The following is a 23,380-nucleotide window of genomic DNA, read 5'->3' on the forward strand; positions in this document are numbered from 1 at the left end:
ACTGCGTAGTTTACCTTTAGAGCATTCATTCAAAGGTTGATGTTGTCCAACGATACGAAATGGGCTTCAGCGTCGCTTGTTCGACTGACCTTTCCCAGTTGGAACTTACAATAATGTGCTTTAGGCTACGTATCGAGTGATTTTTTTTGGGGGGAGGGGTCTAAAATATCATACAACACAAAGATATTTATATATATAATTATAGAAATTACAACGAACCATGTAAGATGTGCAGGGGGTCTCTGGGCAACACCTTTAAGGCAAGGAGTTCGTTATGGATTACTTGTCTGAGAACGAGAAGTTAGGACATCTGGCAAAAAAGGTTTAAAAAAAACATTCCATCTCCGCACACAGAGCGGAGCGGATTGGGAGATACCGGGTATTTGTACAATTAAGAGGATTAGGGGGAGTTTAGGCTTAAAAACCCCTTCCACGCCGTAAGAATACTACTCATCTCCCCACTTACAGGCATAACAGGGCTACAGTGAAATTGTAAGCTATTATGTTGGCTAATACCTAGAATATCCAATTCATGAAATCCCGCTTTGAACTGAATTTCTTGGTGCGTTCGAACTTTCTATCAATTAAAAAAAAAAACCAATGGCATGGAATAAAATTGCTCATAGTACCATAAAACCCATAAAGAAAATGATTTTTAAAATGTTGCAAAATAAAAAGTAAAAATCAGTCGATTCATTCTGCGTTTTTGAAAATGTAAATTCAACCATTGTTGCTCTGTCATACTTCACAGAGAGTTAACTAAGATCTGAAAGACATTCAGAAATCTGCCTTCTTTCTTGAATTTAAGTTAATGGATAATTGTTGGCGGAACAATTAGAATCAATGCATAACGAACTTTCCAAAAGGTGCAATAATAGAAAAGTAGCATATAAAAAAGAGTTTAATACAAGAATGACCCAATTAGCAAAATAAAAGGTATGCTTCATAATAATGATTATTGTAACTAGTAGCCTACTCTCATTGAAATCCACATCCCGCTGTTGGACAAGTAGTTTGCAGGCCTAAACAAACTGTGAAACCCCTCAATATGTGTTCTGGGCTACACGGCGTTTCTTTTTATCTAATCTATCTAATAATAGGCGTCTCTTTTATCGTTTATCTTTCTATCTAAGAAGCCCCCGTCTTTCTAGCCTTGATTCTTCATTTTACTTTACCTCTTGTGTTTCCAAACCAACCTACCGCTCGACAGTTACCTTCACTTCTACCTAACAGCTTCAGTTCTAATTCCGTTCCCTGGTTGCACACAAAGTAGCCTAGAGTGGATCCCCGCACACAGTGTGAACCTAAGTTCTTGTCTTACGAATAATGGTATCTACATTAACATCCCCTCGCCCTTGCTAAAAAAAAATGTTTTGATACTCTAGAGTGTACAGCTAGCTAAGGAGAAAATAATTACTTAGTTGGTCTGTCATTCTTTAATCACATCAACTAATATAGAAGACTAGGCCTGTGCGCACCACAACCACCGACCTGTCTAAGATACGTGACTGACACAACCAAACCGGATCTGCTCTCTTTGTTGGAGAGGGGGGGGGGTAATTTGGAAAAATGAGGTATTTGTAACTTACGAAAGGGTGACCAGATCTTAATGAAATTTGATATTTAGAAGGATCTTGTGCTTTAAAGCCCCAATTTTAAATTCCGACCAGATCCTGTGACATTGGGGGAGTTGGAGGGGAAAACCGGAATTCTTGGAAAACGTGAAAATTGGGGTATTTTATCTTACGAATAGGCGATCGGATCTTAATGAAATTTGATATTTAGAAGGAATTCATGTCTCAGAGCTCTTATTTCAAATCCCGACCAGATCTTTTGACATTGATGGAGTTGGAGGGGGAAATCTTGGAAAACACTTGGAGTGGAGGAATCGGGATGAAGCTTGGTGGATAGAATAAGCAAATGTCCTTGATACGTGATTGACGTAACCGTACCGGATTCGCTCTCTTTGGGGGAGTTGGGAGGGGGGAAGGGTTCAGAGATTTGACGAGTTTGGTGCTTCTGGACGTGCTAGGACGATGAAAATTGGTAGGCGTGTCAGGGAGCTGCACAAATTGACTTGATAAAGTCGTTTTCCCTGATTCGACCATCTGGGGGGCTAAAGGGAGAGGAAAAATTAGAAAAAATTTGGCATTTATAACTTACGAGTGGGTGATCGGATCTTAATGAATTTTGATATTTAGAAGGAGATCGTGACTCAGAGCTCTTATTTTAAATCCTGACCCGCATTAAGCCTCTGATTTTCCTTTGAAATCAATCTATTGATTCTTAGAATTTTGTTAAGAGCTCATACCATATGAGCTCTTGGCTCTTAGCTCTTCTTGCCTCGTCACAAGTGCCACATGAGCTCTTAGCTCTTGTTTCTACAAGTAATGCCATTTTAGAACGCGGAGGAAAGGGGTTTCCTTGCTACCATACGTACAAGTAATTCAACAACTACGTCAGGTAGTCCTTGAGCTATATGTACCAAAATACTCTTTGTCTCAATCAAACCCGGCCTCCCAACCCTCAATGGAAATAAAAAAAAAATACAAATAAGAAAAAAGGCCCCCAATTTTAACAGACTTTTTTTTAACCAGAGTTGAATGAAAGGGGGTTATAAGCATAATTCATTGTATTTAGGCCGTCTTAGTAAAACGTGAGCAACGTTTGGCTTTTTTCCTCAGATATTCAAAATTACCCAAATTTAGTTTTGTGCAGTTTATGACCTAAGGCACAAAGTTGTCCATGAGCTCAGGAATAGATCTAATTTATCTAATCTATCGAAACTTCCCTTCAAACCCTCCATGGAAATTCGGTCCTTGAGGTATTTCAAAGGAAACAATTCTCGATGAAAAAGTTCTTAGAAATTTGTTGCCTGCCAAGAATCAGCTTTGAGACTGATCAAACAGCTTCCAAATATCCCTTTCAGTGGACCTCAGAACTGCCATCAGCCATGAGAGCTGGCTCCATTTAGCTGAAACCAAACTTTTTTCTGAGAAAGAACTGACAATGCTGTCGTGCAAGTGTCACAACGGACTCGCATATTGCAGGACTGACTCACGTTTGCGTACAGGACAGAATATCTTCAACACTGCTGGACTGAATACCTGGCAGAATGGAATAACTGCTGAGAAAATTCAGAGCGATTGTGAATAAATCCAGTCATTGATGGACTAGTGTGATTCTATAGTGTTACGTTGAAGTGCATTTCATCTTTTTCTTCTATGTTCTGTCTTTTATATTTAGCTTTTCGAAAAGTAATAAATCAATAGCAGTAATAATATTAGATATTGATAATGAATAATAACAGAGCCTGAAACTTTGTGTATTATTTCTAGGAAATTGTATTTAGTCTGGTAGTTACGATATACAAACAAGGACGTATGCAGGAAGAGAGCCTTGGAGCCCCCTCCCCGAAATCCAAAACTTTCCAAAAATTCTGGGCACTTCTTACTCAAATTATTAAACAAAATTGTTTTTTTTTATTATTGCCCCTCCCGAGTTTTCCGTTATGATTATTACTCCCAAAGAATTAAATCCGGCGTACGTGCCTGTATATAAAAAAAATGCTTAACACTTATTACATTGACATCAATTGACTTCAGTGAAGGATACAAAGTTTTGATATATGAGCTTCCCTATATGGTTAGATGGTTAATATAAGAAATAATCTATCTTACCTATCAGACGTATTTGTCTCGTTACTAGGAGCGGTATTATTATGGAGGGACTTATTTGATTCCTCATGCGGCTTTCTTTCAGTTTCTGGGGTACCTTTGGGCGAATCTTCTTCGTTACCAAAGAAGTTTGTTTCTCTTGCAGAATAAGCCCCCTCTTGTAACTCTTGAAGGTTTGCATATATTGACTCTGTTGAGTTTTCTACTTCACGAATAGATTTTAAAGTGTCAGGATTTGCATAATCAGAATTAGATGTCTCATACCCACTATCTTTAGTTAATTTTCTTTCTTGTCGTTCTCGTTTTATATCAGTTTCCTTCTTTTTCTTCTTCAAGTCATCAATGTCATTAAAAACGTGATCGATTATGCTTTTTTCGGTGGCACTATTTTCAAACTCAGAGACAGAGCTATCAGTTTGAGTAAGGGTAGATAGATCTTGTATTGATTCAAATTTAGGTCTTTCGCTGAAGCTTCTACTTCGTTCTGCTGATTTCTTTCCCGATTCAGGAAGATCCCGCTCAGAGGCCCAAGCTTGTTTTCTTTTTCTTAGACCCTTACCCTCACTGTGATATGCAGGACTAGTTCTATCTGGACGCAGAGAACGTAATAGCTTTGAAGCTGAAGGGAGTTTTGCTGAGTCACGTCGCTTCACTGACTTTGTGTCTGTTGAATCCTTAGTATCGTTTGTCGACCTTGAAAAATAAAACATAGAATCAGATAGCGGTATAACATAGCAGTATGGATTACTCCAAGAGAATTAGAACATCCAACCTTCTACTGAAGCCAAATCAATGCTTCTGAAAGAAAGTTATGCAGGCCATTGGAATCCTGGAAGCTACAAAAAAAAACTAAATTTTCAACGTTTTTTTTTAACATAGATTAACATACTGTGAGTACTTCTTTCAAAGGAAAGGATTGCTCGTATATTTCAACAATTTTCACTCTAATTTCTCTGGATGGTAAAGGGTTCTTAGAAGCTTCTGAACTATAAGTTCTACCAGCCCACATCACCTGCGCTCAAAGCATAAGATTAATGTAATACGAACGAAGAAAAAAATATTTCGTAAGAGAGTTATTACACCATATTATGAAAAAGTGATTCCAAGAAGGTCTTGGTGCAGTGGGAAATCTTATTCAGCTGAATTTATTTAAAAGCAGCTTGATTAAAGAACCAAATACTTAATTATAATTACCATAACACAAAGACAAGAAAACTGGCAAAAAGGAGGTTGGAAGAGTACATATTTTTAGGCAATTGCATAGCCCTAGATATTAAGTCAATTATTTTATTTTTTTGCAATTTAGAAAATTCAACACTCAGAAAACGCTAAAATCTATATTGTGGACGAGTTCAATAGAATCTATACACGGAAGAGTTCATCTTTAACATTTCATGTATTTATGCTAATAAAAATAGGAAATACCCAACGGACCTTCGGCATCTTTCTTTAATCCTTTCAGCTTCTGCGCCACATAAGTTTGAGAAAATATACCTTTTGTCTTTTTTTCCTTTATGAATAATGAGAAATCTGAGACCGGACGCCTGGTATATTTAACAGGTTTACTCGAGACTTAATGATGTTTTAATGACTTCCTCAAATTTTACCGTTTTATTTTTAAAAAACCTGAGCTTAAATTAACATCACTTAATTGGAGCAGTGAAGAATAGCACCGTTAAAAATACGGAAATAATAGTAAAAACAGGGTAAAATGAAAAATCAAAAATAATTTACTGTTTTAGCGATATATTTAGCTACTCTGTGGCCTCGGCAGTTTTTTTTTGCCGTTCTTATCGCTTTAAGCACTTATAATTGCTTTTTTTAAACAACCAAAAAAAAACTTGAATAATAACTTTACATTTTCCCAAGCTCATTCCCATAATTTTGACTCATTGGGTAATATATTTCCTAGAGGGACCCACTCAGGAAAAGTCGAAAAATTACTAATTATATAGCATGAAAGCTCAGAGCTGCTCATAATTTGTGTAAAGGGGGAAGGGGAATAATCAGACCAGCCAGCTCCTATACAGAGCCGTTCCTAGGATTGGTGATAACCAGGAAAAAAATAATGATGCTTGTGCATGAGTCGGTGCACTTCGGCATATTCCATAATGAAATATGTCGAAATATGATGGAAATACAATACTTTAGTAATAAAATTATAAACTACAACAAAGAATTAAGGTGGGGGCGCACAAAACGCATTGTATTAAATACCAAAACTACCTAAACCAAGCAAAATATCATATTTATATATTAAATATCTAATAAAAATATACCTAGAACGTAGATTCCAACTGAGTCTAAGCTAATTTTCTTCGGATACTGCCGCTCCAAAACCGATTACTGTCTAATCTAAAGATCGAGATTCTCGAGTGTGAACCGAATAATACACAATCACAAAAATAATTACAGTGCCCCCTTCCGACTAAAATAGAAGAAAAACAGCCGATTCAAAGCGAAAGATTGAACCACAGTTGGCAATTTCCCCAGCCACGACGTCCTTAAGCCACGGCACCCGGGGCAACTGCCCTGGTTGACTCCCTCCGTGGGCACCCATAGGCTCCATTTACCTCTACTAATCTCTAAGGATCAAGAAACCAAAGTGGCAAAAAAAACATGTTTGTGATGCATATATTGATACAAACAATCCAAATTAGAAAACATTCCAATTAGGGGGCTTTATTAGGTACATTTTTAACAGTAAATTTATTTTCTTACTTTTTTGAATTTGATATAACTTACGACTGTTAGGTAAGGCAATTTCGACATATTCTTTGCATAGTTAGGCATATTCTTTCCTTACGACTAATAGGTAAGGCAACTTCGACACATTCTTTGCATAGCATTTATTCTTTTGCCACAAGCTGCTGGATAAAAACGTAATTACGGCTTTTCTTCCATTAATTTAAGAGAGAAAGGTCTTGTTCACCAATCCTTTGGCCACCCAGATATCAGAACACATGGTGGTTTCCAACCATTCTGAAGGACTATATCAAATTACGAACAGATACGTTTAAGGTTGTTTCCGAACAACTTCTTCTATTACACTGAATCTAACCATTGCGAAATTTTCGGTTCGCATATCTGAAACTCTTTTTCGCAAATAATCCACTTCGTAGGATATGTGTCCCTCCGCGTAATTCATTTGCTGCGGTCAATGGTGTCAGCTAGAGGGTGGGGTGGCCCCACCCCCTTCTTTCCATTTTGAACTTCTTCCATTTTGAAGAATACCCTTTTTCGGTATTTGCATTGAAAAATGGCTTTTTTAGTGCTTTCATTGAAAAATCGAAAGAACAACAAAACTGCCCTCTCCTGGATTCTGAAAAATACACACATTCTACTTAGTTTTCGTGAGTTGGTGCTACTGATTGCGATCGGAAGATCCAGGGATCAGGCCTCACATATGGCACCGTCTCAAATGCGAGACAGTGCTCGAGCTTTTAACCATTGTAAATAATCCTTACTTCAATCAGATGGTACTCGGGCCGAGTATTAATATTGCTGTTCAATTCCTTCCAAAAAAAAAACTTTTTTTATTTACTTTCTATCTGATTCTGATTTGTTTATAACTAACAGCTAAATCTATGTTTTTAGCATATCACAACTATGGTGTTTTTCATAGCATATCGCAATGGTGAAATTGAGAAAAAACCACATGAACAAGAGCTAAGAGCTCATATGGCATGAGCTCTAGCAAAATTCTAAGAATCAATAGATTGATTTAAAAGGAAAATCAGAGAGTTAATACCGGTCGGGATTTAAAATAAGAGCTCTGAGACACAAGATCCTTCTAAATATCAAAATTCATTAAGATCTGATTACCCTTTCGTAAGTTACAAATAACTCATTGTTTCTAATTTTTCCGAATTACTCTCCCCCCCAACTCCCCCAAAGAGAGCAGATCCGATACGGTTATGTCAGTCACGTATCTTGGACTTGTGCTTATTCTTCCCACCAAGTCTCATCCTGATCTTTCCACTCTAAGCCTTTTCCATGATTTCTGGTTCCCCCCAGATCCCCCCAATGATACTGGATCCGGTCGGGATTTAAGATCAGAGATATGAGTTACGAGGTCCTTCTAAATATGAAATTTCACTAAGATCCGATCACTCCTTTGTAAGTTAAAAATACCTCATTTTTTCTAATTTTTTAGAATTAACTCTCTCCCCAACTCCCGCAAAGAGAGCGGATCCGTTCCGGTTATGTCAATCCCGCATCTAGGACTTGTACTTAGTTTTCCACCAAGTTTTATCCCAATCCCTCCACTCTAAGCGTTTTCCAAGATTTTTGATTTCCCCCTCCAATTCCCCCCAATGTCACCAGATCCGGTCGGGATTTAAAATAGCTCTGAGACACGATATCCTTCTAAATATCAAATTTCATTAAGATCCGATCACCCGTTCATAAGCTAAAAATACCTCATTTTTTCTAATTTTTCCAAATTAACCGTTCCCCACTCCCCCCACCCCCCAGATGGTCGAATCGGGAAAACAACTATTTCTAATTTAATCTGGTCTGGTCCCTGATATGCCTGCCAAATTTCAGCTTATCTGGAAGTGCCTAAACTAGCAAAACCGGGACAGACAGACCGACCGACCGACAGAATTTGCGATTGCTATATGTCACTGGTTAACACCAAGTGCCATAAAAATAGAAGTGCATCCTTGGAAAATGATGGATTCTTGTAAGGCTCCTTGAGGTTTTGAATCAGAAGGTTATCATTATTTTTGGTCTTCGGACAATTTGAGCCAAAATAGTCGCTCTGCTACACAAAATAGCAAACAACGACAATTTATTGGAATCACAGCTCTTTTTTTGCCACTTAAAAAGTAATACAATCCAATTCTTTAGTTTGAATGAGCCTTCTATCTATTTTCTACAACCAATTGTTTGACACAATTAAATCCTTGAACAAAAAATTACTCCCATGAAAAGCTTAAAAATATCCATTTTACAAAACCTTAAAATTTCAAACATGACAGATATTGCTTTTGTTTTTGGCCTGACGACAGAGATGGAAGGCTGAGAGCGTTATGAGCAAAAAATTTTGAAGAGCTTACAATCTACGTCAGTTACGACTATCTCAGAGGCTGACAATGCATTTCTGCAAAAAAAAAGTTCTCAGGCGTGATTTACCAAAACTTCTATGTATTTGGACATGTATTTAGTCGAGAGTAACTGCTTGAACAATCGAGGACAGGATAACTGCCCAGGACAAATTTTGTTCCAAATATGTCTGGATAATTCAAGATCGGATAATTGCTCATCTCTGAGTCCATAGGTTGTTCACTGATTCAGCATGCTAGGTCACATTCCACCCTTGCATAGCTGATTGACGCTACGTTGACAAAGGCGATGCAGAAGCAACGTAACTGCGTAAATGCAATTAGCTCACGCATCCCAAGCGTGAAATCAGCGGCATTTTCCCCTGAGAATGCTTTCCCCTGAGGTGCCTTTAATTGATGAAACAAAAAAAAAGTTTTTTCAATTGAAAGTAAGGATCAACATTAAAACTTAAACGAGGGGAAATTATTACGATATGGGGAGGATACCACCTCCACAATATCTCGTTTTTTACGCTAACGTTATGTAGAATTTTCAAGAAGATATCTTATTCTAATTTAACGAACCTTGTGTTTCACTTTTTGTTCGTAAATGATTGGGATACAAAACCATACTTTAGCGTAAAGAGAGAAGTATTTAAGAGGGAGCATCCCCCATATCCCTCCACTAAAAATTTCCTTGAGAAAATTCACCTCCCGAAAAATGTCTGTTTACTTCCCATGACAGATGCTATATGTACGCAACTGTCCCAAAACTTTACCCCTCCCCTCTCCGCCCGTTATGTGCAAATATATAGCCCAAATTGCATATTTCCCATCTATTTGTCACTTGTCTTTGTCTTGTCTCGCGCTAAGCTGAAAGAAACCAACGAAGACATCGGTTTGTTCTCAAGTTCCACACAGCGTAAACTTGAGTGAGTGGCGCATAATACACAAGTACCAAAATTCCTTCCCCTAAAAAAAACAAAGCTCAAATAAAATTATCAAATTTGGAACGTCTTGTTTTCCACGGATGGGGGTATTTAACGGGGGGAGGGGGGTACTTTCCACGTGGGGGGTGTTTTGCAGGGGAATGTAATTTCCACGGGGGTATTTTTCCTCGGGGGAGGGGGGTATTTTCAGCGGGGTTTCTTTTCTGGGAAGGGGGGTACTTTCTGCGGGAGGGGGTAAAACCTAGAACCACAAGGAGAATACCCCCTCAACAATACCTCGCTCTTCACGCTAACGTTATTGAGGATTTTCAAAAAACGTCTTATTCTAATTTAACAAACCTTGTGTTTCATTTGTTGTTCGTAAAGGATTGGGATAAAAAGTCATTCTTTAGCATAAAGAGAATTATTTAAGAGGGGCCCCCCCATCCCACCACTGAAAATTTCCCCAAAGAAAATTCACCTCCCCGAAAAAATGTCTTTTTACTTCCCAATAACAAATGTTATGCGTAACCAACGGGCAGTAGGCTTTCCTTTTTTAAATGAAATAAAAACACCTCGATCTTTACATTATAGTTTGACTCATTGTCACAACCTCTACTTTTTAAAGCAATGAAAACTTTAGCGTATACAACGAGGAGTTGAGGTGGGGACAGCCCCTTTTATATACGGAATAATTTCTGTTTGTTTTAAGTTCTAATGTCGCTCCTTACTTTCAGTAAAAAACAAATTTTTTTATTTAATTTCTGATCTTTTTCAACTAATACAGGAACGAATTTGGCTCACCGCATATGAGAAATTAAAACAACGTTTGTATATTAATTTTGGGAGATTTATTCCGTATATGGACGGTCGCCCCCTCCTTATTATCTTGTTCTTTACGTTAAAGCTGTTGACACTTTAAAACAAGCTTCCTATTCTAATTAAATGGCCCTCGTGTTTCCGTAAACGCTCTTAAAAAATTATTCCATCCATCTTCCACCTTGTCAAATTTTAAACTCTCCAGCTTAGTATTCAACTGTTCCTGAAAAGCATTCAACTATTCCTGAAAACCATCTCCCGATCTTCTAAAACCATTATTTCACCCCTTGGGGGAAAAAACAGATAAACACGCATTCGTGATCTGTCTTCTGGAAAAAATAGGAATTTTCCACGTTTTTACAGATAGTGAATTTTAGAGGGTATTTCCCCTTGTTTCAAAAATCAGGCAAATTTTCTCAGGCCCGTAACTTTTGATGGGTAAAACTAAATTGTATGAATCCTATATATCTGAATCTTAAATCAGCATAATAATTTGATTCTTTTGATGTATCTATTGATATTAAAAATCCTTTTTTAGAGTGTTGGTTACTATTGAGCCGAGTCGCTCCTTACTTACAGTTCGTTACCACGAACTGTTTGACTGGTGTCATTGCTATATTTTTTTATATCGACTTAAACAGTATAAATATAATGATATTATATATAATGATAATGCAGTAATATGATTATAATAGATAAAAAGGAACAAATATCATTAGAATATGAATCCAGAAACAATATTAACAAATTAGCGTGTAAATAAATGATTAATAACAATTAAGGACTTTAAAGTAAGAAGGCAACATTTTGTTAAACTTATTAAAACCTAACATGCTTTAGGGTGGACTCTTATTACCTGGATAGAGTTGGAGTAGCTTAAATACATTTGGTTTCCTTTTTTGCGGGTGGGGGGGTCAATTGTTTTTGGTTTACTTTTTAAAAATTTTGTTTCTAGTTTTCTTATCTCTTCTTGCAATGTTCTTGTTGTTCGATTCTTCCGGTTTCGTATTTCTTTCGATTTATTCTTTTGTTTTACTAATATAAATTAATAAATAAATCTTAAAACAAGTTCAGCTAAAATTGAATATGCAAATCAAGCTTAAAGCGAACAAAAATATTTTATTATTGTAGCATAAATGAAACCAAAAACCAACAGAAACTAAATAAACAATCATACCAAACAAACATACAACATGAACTTACATAAATGAATAAATAAACATTAAAAAGAACAAAGCTTTAATTAAAAATACGAATCAAGATTGAAACGAACAAAAATCAATTCAAAGAAGAATATGGTACTGCTCCCTTCCCTAACTGTAAAAGTCTAAAATCTACTGCGTCATTGGCGCAATACTGAAAATGGCGCTTTATTACAAACATTTTCTTATGTACTTATTACAACATTGAAAATAAAAAATTAAATTACAGTAAAATCAAATTTTGAACTGATTGGCTTTTCATCAGTTGACATCATTATATTTCAAATGTTTAGTTTAGCCTTATTTCTTCCCAAGACCGTTCACGACAAATTTAGTTCCACTACAAACAAGAATTCAACTACTGCCTCCTTTCCTCACTTTAAAAAACTGAAGCCTACTGCGTCACTGCCGCTTCGCTGAAAGCGAATTATATTACAAATAATCTGCTTTCCAGCTATTACAGCTTTGAAATAAAAATACATATTATATTATTCAAATTTTAATTTCATTTATTATAAAAAGAATTTCACTTTTTCAATTTTGTTTATTCAATTAGAATTAAACCTTTAGCCTCCTTATAGTATATTGAACAATAAATGGATATTAAGTGCGTTCAATACCTTGTGGCAATTAAATGTTTCTTCTTGTACTATACAATATTGCATTCAGATGCCTATTGGTACATAAATGTTAGCCCACTACGCGTGTGAGCGGTTCTAGCAGACAACAAGCTGAATGTAATCGATGAAATCTGGCTCCAATCCGGGTTTTTAGCCTGTTGATATGTTCTTACCATAACTGAATTGCTTCCCTAAGTGCTCTCATTGCTCAATTATTCAGCATACTTTAATTGTGTTTAAATCCGTGTTTTGTTGTGACTTACTATAAACCTGATTTATTCTCAATGTTAAGACTGTGTTTGGCCATTGGTTTTATTCATAGTTACTTGAACTGTTGCAGCATAAGCTTAAGTACTACAGAATAGCACACTTGCTCGTAGTGTCTCCATTTGTACTTCATTTTGAAATATACGTTATTGCAGTCTATAATAATTTATAAATAAAACACCAAAGTATTTCAATATAGTCCCACAGTTCCATATGCCCCTACTTAAGACCCTCTGCTCTAGAAGCACTACTCTTGAGGTTACAAATCATTAAAATGCTATAGATGTTTCCCAGCCAACATAAAAATGCAATGGATACAATGTGTCATCACCATAGAGAATTTTTTAACAGATAAAGCTGACTGTGAGTCTTCCATTTGTTCCTATGAACCCATATTAGGAGCAACTCTGTTTATTAGCAGTAAATTTTACAGATGCGGCAGGCTCTATGGAAGTGAAAAATTGACCTTTTTAGGCAACATAAATACAATTGGATTCTATGCGGCCAATTAATTAAAGTAGATAGGAGATGGTTAGGCGCTCTCACCTTTTGAATTTTTCTCTCAATATGGTTCGCAGAATTTTTAGATCATTGATTTTCTGAATTTGGTATCTTTTGACATAAAGTCGGTAGGCCGAAAAAAAATAATTCCGAAAGCCTCTTTAGGTAATGCTTTTACCATATCTTAACTTCTTTTTAGAAAATCCTTGTGACGTTAAAGAAAAAATAGGCTGTTGTTCTGTCAAAGTCTACAGGTAAAATGTAAACAGTAAAAAGTCCATCTAGATAAAATATCAAGAAGGAGAACATTGTCCCAAGCCTGATAGTCTATAGGTATAGGGTGAACTAAGACCCCAACGTTCAGATGAAACAAGTTGTAACCATGAGATTAAATGACAGGAGTGCATGGCTTCCTAAAAACAACAATACTGCCGCCCCAGTTTGTTGAAACTAATTTATTTTTGGGAGGGGGGCACAGAATTCCGGTGACCAAAATTCAAAAGGAACAAACAAGAGGCGAATTTCGTTAAAAATATAAGAGGCTATAGGCAAACCGTAACATAAATTGAGATTTGGGGGATAAGTGTGGATTCAAATTCCCTCCTCTGTGCACTACCCTACCCTGGTAACTATGGTCCTGTTCCCAATTCTTCATTGGTGCAGCAGGTCCTATGGTGTCTCTGGTTCATACGAAGTGACCCATTAAGTGCGTAGCCCCATGGTTGTAACCCTACCAGCAGACAGGGGTAGAGTAGGGGATTCAATTCATATGTTCCTTGAGACCTCCCCCTCCCCAAAGAAGTAGAATTTCTACCTAAAATGCCCCAGACTCGTACACAAAAATCCATTATATTGGATATCGTGAAAACATTCAGAATTCTGGGGAAGGGAACAAAACCCCTCCACTGTATATGAGCTTGTATTGTCCTTTACAGTGTTTTTATTCTATGCCAGTAGAAAAAAAACACGAAAACCCTTGACCAACCTACAAAGGTTAAACCAGTACACACCTTAAGTCGTGACCAAAGACAATACAAAACTGAATAAAAGCAAAATGTTTACTCTTTAACATGGGCGAAATGGAAATTAAAAATTATTAGTGGTTATAACTGCAGAGCTCCCCAGCAGAACAAGAAAATCTACCAGAACTTGAACTTCATGAAAGATCTAAATTTCTGTGGATTCAACCTGAAATCAGGCAATATTATTTTTTCAAAATTTCTGTGAATTATAAGCCCCTCCCCATCCCTACGTACTACATATTTCGGTCCCACTTGCTTTGTTTATAGATGTTAAACTCTCCATCGACGGCTAATGCCAAGTAAATTATTCAGTAGTCAAGCACGCTCATGAGGTATTGGGCCTCAGGACCCGCAACCCCCCCCCCAAGGAATGTCCAGTTTTGTACAAATCTCTCCACATTTTTCTTTAAGATTTACCTTCTTCACGTAGAGAGGGTTTATAAGCTTCCTTCACCCATATCCCCTCCAAAATTAAATTCTGCGTACGCGCTTCCCATTAGTTATCGCTTTGACATCCAAAAATTATTTCAGATTCGAAAAATAAATTGCAAGCTATCTTTGACAAAAACCTTCCTAACTGGAATTCATGCCTATAATAGCCGGTCCTTGGATACAACCTTGATAATTTTTTCCAAATGTTTAACTGGTGACACAAACCCAGCCATCGAGTCAGGTTATAAAAGACCCAGAAGACAAAAAAAAAATCCAAAGATGACAGTAAACAACTATCCAGACTAACATAGACACAGACACAGTAAATCCAGATCAATTGAATTACCCATGGGCTCTCACTGCAACAAGCTACCCTTGGGGCTTTTCAGTTACATTGAAAACCAGTAACAATAGAATAGATATTTAAAATCTAGGAGACTTGCATTTCGAGGGTGGGAATGTAAAGGATTTCAATAAAGTGAATTATGAGGGATTTCTTTACGGTTGTTGATGGTCAGTGGGAATTAATCAGACCGAAAATGTTCTTTAAACGAATTGAACCTCATAGGTGATGCGTAAAAGCACAAATCGACAAGTTTTTATAAGAATTGGTTGGGCAAGATGTAAAACCTAATATTACAAAGTGATCTATGCGTAAGAATTTGGGGGTAAGGAGTAAAGCTTAGAATAAATTGGGCTGGAGGACGCGTGTGCGTAGCTATTGGCCAAACGCAGCTGAGTGCTGTATTCAGTATAAGAGTTTGAGGGAAATTAGTTGTTTTTTGCAGTTGACTATTTTAAGGTCACCCAAATAGACAAACAGCTTTTTTGGAGGGGGGCAACAAATGAGAACAGATACGTAAAAATAGTGAAACACATGCCCTACATAAACGTCAAAATGGCATAATACTTCCCGTTTTATTTCTTTGGAAAGAGGCGAGCCTACAGTAGTGAAAATTCGCAGGAAGAACAAACCTGGAGAAAATTCCTTCGTATACCCTATTTTGAGGATTTTCCTTTTATTTTTACAGAAGAAAAGAGCGCAGCAAGAAAAGAAACAACACGCTGAGACTAAGAGAAAAGAAAAGAGAAGAAGGATGCTATTAATGTTTCCTTGGTGGATGATATTTCGTCACTCGTTACTCAGTGTGTCACAACACACTGAAGGAGGGGCAGCCGCCAAGGTAAATTGAGTTAAGAAACTAACACGGCTTTGTGCCAAATTTTTCTAAGCACGTGTAGGTTATCTGATCAATAATCAGTGTAAAAGTGCAAATGCAGTGATTTAAAAGATCGTGTTTCTTTTCTTTTGCTAAAGTCACATCTTCTACTTATAGGCTATATAATTTTAGATAAAGAACTAATAACCGAAGAATAATTTGAAATTTTTGCAATAAGTTATGATTTAAAAGGGTGACCTGTGCGCTGGGGCGGGTCTCCAAATGTTGATATTTTTCATACTTAATCAGTTTTAACGCGTCCGGTCCCTCTTATCAACTAAAAAACTTTTCTTTTACGTGAAAACTTTCTTCCACCTAGGAGTAATTATATATATATATATATATATATATATATATATATATATATATATATATATATATATATATATATATATATATATATATATATATATATATGTATATATGTATTAGGCCAGACCTATGCATGTATTAGGTGTATCTGAAATTTCGACGGGAAAGTCCGACATTACAAAAATAGGCAAAATTGTATGAAAAACATAGGGAATATCGATTTCATTTTAGTTTTTTAGCTGTTGTGGCAACTCTGACCTATAGTCCTGAACCCACTAAGAAGCAAGTTGTTCAATAGCAGGTGTTGTCATCGTAGTAAAAATTGCCTCAATTTAAAAAGCAGCACGGAAAAAAGTTGCACCGAATTCAAATTTTAAGCAGAAACATAAAAGAGGGTGGCAATAAACATTGGCCGGAAATCCTCCCCGCTATGCAGAGCAAACTAAACGTGACTTTAAATAATTTACCGACGAAAATACATCCTTGATTCATAAATGAAAGAATTGCCTTTATAGTAATAGCTTTGTAAATTCAAGGTGTCGTGCATCTGCTGTATCAGTATCGCATTGACAAATAAAAGGTTGTTTCTGTTATGTATTAAATAAAAAAACAAGTTTTTTTAAATGAAAGTAAGGAGAAACATTAAAACTTAAAACGAACAGAAATTACTCCGTATTATGAAAAGGGCTTTTCCCCCTCAACGCCTCGCTCTTTACGCTAAAGTTTGACTCTTTCTCTTAACTCTACTTTTTAAAACAGTAAAAAACTTTAGCGTAAAGAGCGGTGCGTTGAGGAGGAAAAGCCCCTTTCATATACGGAGTAATTTCTGTTCGTTTTAAGTTTTAATGGTTGGTCCTTACTTTCATTTAAAAAAAGCTTTTTTCTTGAATTTATCCATGTTTTGATCTTGGCTCTCCGCACATAAATAATTAAAACGAAATTTGCATATTAATTTTTTTTGGCTAAATGGCTTTCTCATAGTTTTAATCGGAAGATTTTGAGAAAAAAGGAGCGAGGGAGGAGGCCTAGTTACCCTCCAATTTTTTGATTACTTAAAAAGGTAACTAGAACTATTAATTTTTAACAAACTTTTTCATTAGTAAAAAATATACGTAACTTACGAATTAACTTACGTAGCGAACTTCTATATTCGTATGTTTTTATTGCGTATATGAAGTGGTTCACCCCTCGTCGATACCTCGCTCTTTACATTAAAGCTTAAATTTTGTCCCAATTCCTTAAGAATGACCTCTGAATCACAATGACCGTTGAATAAATAGTTGAAATTACTAAAAATACTTTAGCGTAAAGAGTGAGGTATTACGAGGAGGCAAACCCTTCATATGCGTAATAGTTTTTGTTCGTTTTCAGTTTTAATGCTGCTCCTTACTTTCAGAAGAAAAAACTTTTCATATTTATTTTTTCACTGTTTTTTCAAATAATGCTAGAAAATCCTGTGCCCCCTTCACTGAAATTCTCTTCCCCCATGAGAAGTTCCTGCATGGAAATATCCTCCCACGTACCCCCCCCCCTCAGCTCTCCCTCCCCCTAAACCAAAAAAATCCCCCTGAAAACGTCTGTACACTTCCCAGTAACCATTACTATATGTAAACACAGGTCAAAGTTTGTAACTTGCAGCCCCTCCCACGGGGACTGCGGGGGAGTAAGTCGTCCCCAGAGACATACTTAATGGTGAATAAAACGGCTATCTCACAATTTTGACCCGGTGACTTTGGGGAAAAAATGAGCGTGGGAGGGGGCCTAGGTGCCCTCTAATTTTTTTGGTCACTTAAAAAGGGCACTAGAACTTTTTGCGTTAGAATGAGCCCTCTCACGAAATTCTAGGACCACTGAGTCGATACGATCACCCCTGGGGAAAAAACAAACAAATAAACACGCATCTGTGATCTGTCTTCTGGCAAAAAACACGAAATTCCACATTTTTGTAGATAGGAGCTTAAAAATTCTATAACAAGGTTCTCTGATACGCAGAACCTGATGGTGTGATTAGGGTGTTAGACTTTTAGGGTGTGTTTGCCCCTATTTTCTAAAATGAGGCAAATTTTCTCAGGCTCGTAACTTTTGATGGGTAAGACTAATCTTGATAAAACTTATATATTTAAAATCAGCATTAAAATGCGATTCTTTTGATGTAGCTATTAGTATCAAAATTCCATTTTTTAGAGTTTCGGTCACTATTGAGCCGGGTCGCTGCTTACTACAGTTCGTTATCACGAACTGTTTGATTACATTTTTATTTGGTTTAGCAAATAGAGTAAATCTTTTCCTGTCTCGAGACATTCAGAGGCCAAATTGATTAACTCCTTTTCAAGACTTCAGCGTTAAAGCAGTTCGGCTGTAGTAATTCAAAGACGGTGTGTAGCACCACATAAATTTTACATGAGACCAAAATAATTGAAAAATAACTACCTGGGATTATCGACTATTGTTCACGAACAACTGTTCGTGCGAACAAGGTTCCGGACTTGGAGACAAGAAAAACTGAAATTTTGAAACAAAGTCTTCACATTCCAACTATTTTTGTGTTTGAGAAAAGAATTCAAAACACATTTTGGTAAAATACAGACATCTAATTATTTCAAGACCAAATATATTATACAAAAGCGGATCGAACCAATTGATCTTGGTTTCGATATCAATACTACGCTCAATTGGGGTTCAATCAATGTTACCTCAATTCGATAACCGAATCAACATCAACATTACCTTTTGAATTACTGCAGTGTACTTCATTGACTTCAGGCGCGGATCTAGAACAAAGTCTTGGGGGAGGCCAAATATGACAAGGGTGCCAATAAGCAAAATATTGGGGGGAAGGATGTAACAAAGGTGCCATTGATAGGCCAAGTTAAGTTGTTTCTAAAATAAAGGGTAAAAAAAAAGAAAAACAAACAAGGAATGAGGGCGCCAGAAAAATCTTGGGGGCCCGGGGTTAAACCCCTCTGGATCTACCACTGTTTGACTTTATTTTCAACACACAAATATGAAGTTTCCATAAATAAGGATTTGTTAACTTTCCGCTGAATAGTAAATATTCTGTCATTGAGCCAATTTGACTAACTACAGACAGGGATTTTATGTTAGTATGCAGTGTAGTATTCTCTAGATTCTTACGTATTTAGATACAATTTGTGTTAACTCACCGCAGCAGCAAGCCTTCTGGGGCCAACAAAGTGACCCATGCTTCTCCTCTATTCCAACCTATTCAAAGCCTTTCTCTTAACACCCTCCCAGGAAGCTCCGATTTCTCTTAAATCTTTCCTTAATACATCCTAACACCACAACCAATGATGACCTGCTTTTCGTTTAATTCAAATGGTTGGCCGCAAAGGACATTGTTTGACTGTGGGGGGAGGAACCAAAGTCCTCTTCGGTTCCTTCGAAGTTCTCGCAACATTCCTACTACAGGCGCCACACAGGTAAGTTCCAGAAAAGCTTTAGGCCAGTCCCCTCTCAGAATCATGAGATTCTAAAGGTTTATAGCTTCTTATATTTTCAATAGAATTCGCCAATGTTTGTGTTTCTTCAAATTGGTGCCCTCATTCTAAAAAAAATTCCTATGTACGTATTCGCAAGTAGACAGAAATTTTTAAAGCTCAGAGGATTTTCAAAAAAGAATCTATTTAGACCACTCATCTAAATTTCATGTTTTGTGACGTTTTTCTCCAATAAAATCTTCTTTTTTTCGTGTTTTGTAACGTTTTTTTCTCCAAAAAAATCTCATAATAAATAGCATACTAGCACAACTATTGCAACATCAAGTTCGCTAACAAGGCCACATCTGCTCAGGCTTAGTAGGATATCTTGGACCCCACCCCCCGCACACACTGAAGTTATTGCCACCCTTTTACTATTAGTTTATGCTTTTCCTTTCTTAGGCTGAAATGTCTAAAATTCACAGCGACTGTCTGTAAATATTCGATCCCGTTTATGTGGTCTATGCTACATGCTTCAAGGCAGTATAATTAAAATCTTATATGACTTTTTTGTATTTTGGCCAAGTTTCAACTTTACCAAAGGGCTTAAAAATAGCATGTATGTTAAACATTGTAATTGCATATTAAATAAAAAATAATCATTCCCATTTTGAAATAGGTGAGCTGGATTGAAAATTATTTTCTGCTACAGGCAAAAAAGAAGTGTAAAGTAACCAACTGTTATCAGAAGGAATATCAATATTGACTTCTAACTATCAGGGATCATAGGCTAATAGCAAACAAGATTGCTTTACTTCTAACTCGCTACAACTGAATATGACTGTAGGATACATAGTTAAAGCCAAAGACTATATATAGAATTACATATTACTATACACTACACCTACTGAAATTTTTTTAATTAAATTTCGTCTTCTTATCCAAGCTGCCGATGTAATAAGGAAGAAGGGGATTTTCAGAGACAAAGGATTCCCCAAGACACGACCCCCTGTTACAATTGATTTAAAATAATTAATAGTTGCTTGTAAACATGTTTACTTTGCATGAAATGTAAAGTTTGTAAATGTAAATTTTTTTTCTTTTTTGTGCGTGCAGTTGTTACCGTGAATCTCTGAAATCTTGCTACTGTAGACATTCACCGGTGAATGTTCGAAATTCCATTTTCTCTGCTTGGATTCAATTAGCTTTGCGAGTCAGCTTTTTTAGTCTTATGCAAGCTATGATCGTAAAAGTATAAGTAAGGTTAGATTATGTTAGTTTGGGTTAGGTTATACTCGATTAGGTTAAATTTCGTTCTAAATATAAGAAATGGGTTAAAAACCTAAGCTAATCTAACCAAACCTGTGTTCTAACCTAACCTGTCGTCACCAAATCTTGCTTTAAATTGAAAAAGTTGACTGGCAACGCTGACTAAATCCAAGCAGAAAAAAAAGTATTTCGGACATTCCGGTGAATATCGACATTCACCAATTCGCGGACATTCACGGTAACATAGTCACATTCAAGGTAAGAGATTTGGTGACTAACAATAGCCTACTGGTATTTTTGTTTGTCCTTATTTTTTTTTTTTTTTTTTCAGATACTTCTGTTTTAGAGCGTACGCAAAAGCGTTGACTGGGTATGATCAGTAACATAGAACTGATAATCTTAAAAAAAAAGACGAGAGAGGACTCATTTGATTTCAAAAATAGTTCAAGCGCCCTTTTTGAGGTTCAAAACCCGCTATTTACTAAACAAGAGCTAAAAGCTCATATGGCACTTGTGACGAGGTCGGAAGAGCCAAGAGCTCATATGGTATGAGCTCTGGCAAAATTCTAAGAATCAATAGATTGCTTTCAAAGGAAAATCAGAAGCTTAATGCCGGTCGGGATTTAAAATAAGAGCTCTGAGTCACGAGGTCCTTCTAAATATCAAAATTCATTAAGATCCGATCACCCACTCATATGTTAAAAATACCTTAATTTTTCTAATTTTTCCTCTCCCTTCAGCCCCCCAGATGGTCGAATCGGGGAAAACGACTTTATCAAGTCAATTGTGCAGCTTCCTGACACGCCTAAGAGAGCGGATCCAGTCAAATTACGCCAATCACGTATCTACGACATTTATAAGCGTTTTCCAGGATGTCCAGTTTCCCCTCCAATATCAACAGATCTGGTCGGTATTTGAAATAAGAGCTCTGAGACATGAGTACATTCTAAATATCAAATTTTATTAAGATCCGGTCACCCGTTAAGTTAAAATACCTCAATTTTTCCAAATTAAAAACCCACAGCTCCCCTAAAGAGAACGGATCCGTTCCAATTATGTCAATCACATATCTATAACTTGTGCTTATTCTTCCCATCAAGTTTCATCCCGATCTCTCCACTCTAAGTGTTTTCCAAGATTTCCGGTTTCCCCCTCCAGCTCCCCCAAAGTCACAAGATCTGGTCGGGATTTAAAATAAGAATTCTAAAGCACAAGATCCTTCTAAAGATCTAATTTCATTAAGATCTGATCACCCGTTCGTAAGTTACAAATACCTCATTTTTTCTAGCTTTTCCGAAATACTCCCCCCTCCCCAACTCCACCAAAGAGAGCAGATCCGGTCCGGTTAGTTCCGTCACATATCTTGGACTTGTGCTTATTCTTCCCACCAAATTTCATCCTGATCTCTCTGCTTTAAGCGTTTTCAAAGATTTCCTCCCCCCCAATGATACTTGATCTGGTCGGAATTTAAAATAAGAGATCTGAGTTACGAGGTCCTTCTAAATTTGAAATTTCATTAAGATGCGATCGCTCCGGTTATGTCAATCACGTATCTAGGACTTGTGCTTATTTTTCCCACCAAGTTTCATCCCGATCCCTCCACTCTAAGCGTTTTCCAAGATTGTAGGTCCCCCCAATGTCACTGGATCCGGTCGGGATTTAAAATAAGAGCTCTGAGACACGATATCCTTCCAAATATCAAATTTCATTAAGATCCAATCACCCGTTTGTAAGTTAAAAATACCTCATTTTTTCTAATTTTTCCGATTTAACCATCCCCCACTCCCTCCCCCCCCCAGATGGTCGAATCGGAGAAACGACAATTTCTAATTTAATCTGGTCTGATTACTGATACGCCTGGCAAATTTCATCGTCCTAGCTTACCTGGAAGTGCCTGAAGTAGCTGGAAGTGTCTAAAATAGCAAAACCGGGACAGACAGACCGACGGACCGACAGAATTTGCGATCGCTGTATGTCACTTGGTAGATATCAAGTGCCATAAAAACGGGCATCAACTACAAATTCGACGCAATATCTACTCCAAGCTGTCCATAAAGTCCCGTATGGCATCGATTCATAATCTCAAGATAGGACATGTAACCAAAACGAATATTTAAGACAGGACCTGTGCCGACACAACCTATTGTGCTTTTCGACTTATGACTATTCAAAGATTATTTATGAGTGATACTGAATGACGAGATACATATTTCATATTTGACTTTTGATTTCCGTCAAAGTTGGTAGCCTATTTAAGGGAGTAGCCTCTGATTACAAATATTAGGCTAAAATCAGAATTTTAGCTGAATAATTACCTTCAGCCTCCTGGACAAGAACTCAAATTATGTCAATAAACCATTCTACCACAAAAACTTCAACGATACATTTTAGTGGAACAGAAGGCATCTTATGCTTTAGTGAAATCGTGAAAAAAAATATCCAGTAAATACAAGGTCCAGGCGTCCGAGCCCCCTCAAACCCCTTTTTCCGTGTTGCAAACACGCATGTATCACTTCTTTCTGCATAGGGTTGTTCAGAAAGATCATAGAGAGGACGGTCAACTCTCGAAACTCTCGAAAGTCAAAACGATTGTAATTCTTTTGAGTGAAACCTTGTTAACTTCAG

General features: G+C 36.8%; 1 protein-coding gene across 1 annotated transcript in view; it reads right to left on the minus strand.

Moving 5' to 3' along the window:
• LOC136042728 (uncharacterized) overlaps positions 1–23,380 on the minus strand; it is a gene marked incomplete in the record, with an annotated part of 208,929 nt that overhangs the window by 170,762 nt on the left and 14,787 nt on the right. The window contains 1 exon segment of the mRNA XM_065727690.1: positions 3,681–4,370. Within this exon segment, the coding sequence (XP_065583762.1) occupies positions 3,681–4,370 (690 nt within the window).

The sequence above is a fragment of the Artemia franciscana genome, chromosome 2 (genome assembly GCF_032884065.1).
Source record: "Artemia franciscana chromosome 2, ASM3288406v1, whole genome shotgun sequence".
Lineage (NCBI taxonomy): Eukaryota > Metazoa > Arthropoda > Branchiopoda > Anostraca > Artemiidae > Artemia > Artemia franciscana.